Raw genomic sequence first — 1,906 nt, forward strand, 5'->3', positions numbered from 1 at the left:
GCCCTGCAGTGGGGCAGAGCTCTTTTGTAGGACATTTGTGATGACTGAACATGCCATGGAAAAGCCACAGAGGTGCCAGGGCAAGGGAGATGCTGCTGGGGATGGCTGTGGGTGAGCAGCCGAGCTAAAAACTCTGTGTCTCTGTAGAAGCTGAGTCCKGAATTATCTGTCCTTACCAGAACAACGATATGGGGTCCTTGTTCTGATCATCGGAGCCATGTACTGTTGCACTCTCTGCATCATTCTTGGGACATCAGAGCTGAGAAAGGTGAGTTTGGAGAGCTGCATATTGCAAGTGGATACCAAAGYCAGCACAGGCAGTGGGTGCTTAGTAGTGTGACATAGCTAGAGAGGTATTTGTTTTTGTGGCCACAATACCTCATAACTGACTGTGAAAACATTGAACTGCCTTTAAAATTTATAGCAGGACTGACTTCTCTGGAGTTAATGGGCATAACTTCCTGCTACTCATGGTAGACTCAGCCAGAATGAGCTSGAACTCCAGACAGGGAGCTGAACTAAGAAGGYATGTGTGTCCACATACGCAGAAGAGGATGTGAGAAAGGGAAAGGTGTCTCCTGACTTGTCACTCTCTTTTCTTGTTTCCACAGTCCCCAAATGCCTGGAGAGGTGAAAATATCCAACAGCAGCTCCTTCAATGAGTTCCTGCTCCTGGCATTTGCAAACAGGCAGGAGCTGCAGCTCTTGCACTTCTCCCTCTTCCTGGGCATCTACCTGGCTGCCCTCATGGGCAATGGCCTCATCATCACAGCCATAGCCTGCGACCACCGCCTCCACACCCCCATGTACTTCTTCCTTCTCAACCTCTCCATCCTTGACCTTGGCTCCATCTCCACCATTGTCCCCAAATCCATGGCCAACTCCCTCTGGRACACCAGGGCCATTTCCTTTTATTCATGTGCTGCCCAGGTCTTCCTGTTGKTCTTCTTCTCTGGAGGGGAGTTTTCCCTCCTCACAGTCATGGCCTATGACTACTTTGTGGCCATCTGCAGACCCCTGCACTATGGGAGCCTCCTGGGCAGCAGAGCTTGTGTCCAAATGGCAGCAGCTGCATGGGCTGGTGCCTTTCTCAATACTCTCCTGCACACTGAGAACACATTTTCCATTCCGCTGTGTGAAGGCAATGAGGTGGATCAGTTCTTCTGTGAGATCCCCCAGATCCTCAAGCTCTCCTGCTCACACTCCTACCTCAGGGAAGTTGGGCTTGTTGGAGTTAGTTCTTCTGTATTCCTTGGTTGTTTCATTTTCATTGTGGTGTCCTACCTGCAGATCTTCCGAGCTGTGCTGAGGATCCCCTCTGAACAGGGCCGCCACAAAGCCTTTTCCATGTGCCTCCCACACCTGGCCGTGGTCTCCATCTTTATCAGCACTGGCATGTTTGCCTACCTGAARSCACCCTCCATCTCCTCTCCAGTTCTGGATCTAGTGGTGGCTGTTCTGTATGTGGWGGKGCCTCCAGCAGTGAACCTTCTCATCTACAGCATGAGGAATAAGGAGATCAAGGATGCTCTGAGGAAAATGATTTCATGGACTTTTTTCAGCAGTGCTAACATTTCCATCTCTCTCCACAAATGACTCATTCTGTATCCCTTAACTGGACTGAGCATGGTTCCTTCTTGTTATTTTTATTATGACTTTTATTATTATTAATAATTGATACCATGTTGCTTCACATATACTTGAATTCATTCTGCTTTTACCAAGACTCTTGGTTCTTACCTGGTACCTTGAATTGTATTGAATGTTGTATTAGGATCAGACCCCTCAGTGGATCTCTGTAATAAGGTAAATTCTACACAGTAGATCTTTATTCCAAAGCTGGTGTCAAGAACGTGCCTAAGAAATTGCTCCTCAGAAGGGCCTGCTGAACACGCTTCTCCATGAG

At 48.3% G+C, this 1,906-nt stretch overlaps 1 protein-coding gene across 1 annotated transcript; it reads left to right on the forward strand.

The window, feature by feature from the left end:
• Positions 1-618: 618 nt before the first annotated feature.
• LOC112956451 (olfactory receptor 14A16-like) lies at positions 619-1,600 on the forward strand. The gene has a single exon (XM_026049975.1). It carries the CDS (start codon positions 619-621, stop codon positions 1,594-1,596), a length of 978 nt encoding a protein of 325 aa, XP_025905760.1. The 3' UTR covers positions 1,597-1,600.
• Positions 1,601-1,906: the final 306 nt, after the last annotated feature.

Source organism: Nothoprocta perdicaria, unplaced genomic scaffold (assembly GCF_003342845.1).
Source record: "Nothoprocta perdicaria isolate Ctin4 unplaced genomic scaffold, notPer1 scaffold_630, whole genome shotgun sequence".
In the NCBI taxonomy this organism is placed as follows: domain Eukaryota; kingdom Metazoa; phylum Chordata; class Aves; order Tinamiformes; family Tinamidae; genus Nothoprocta; species Nothoprocta perdicaria.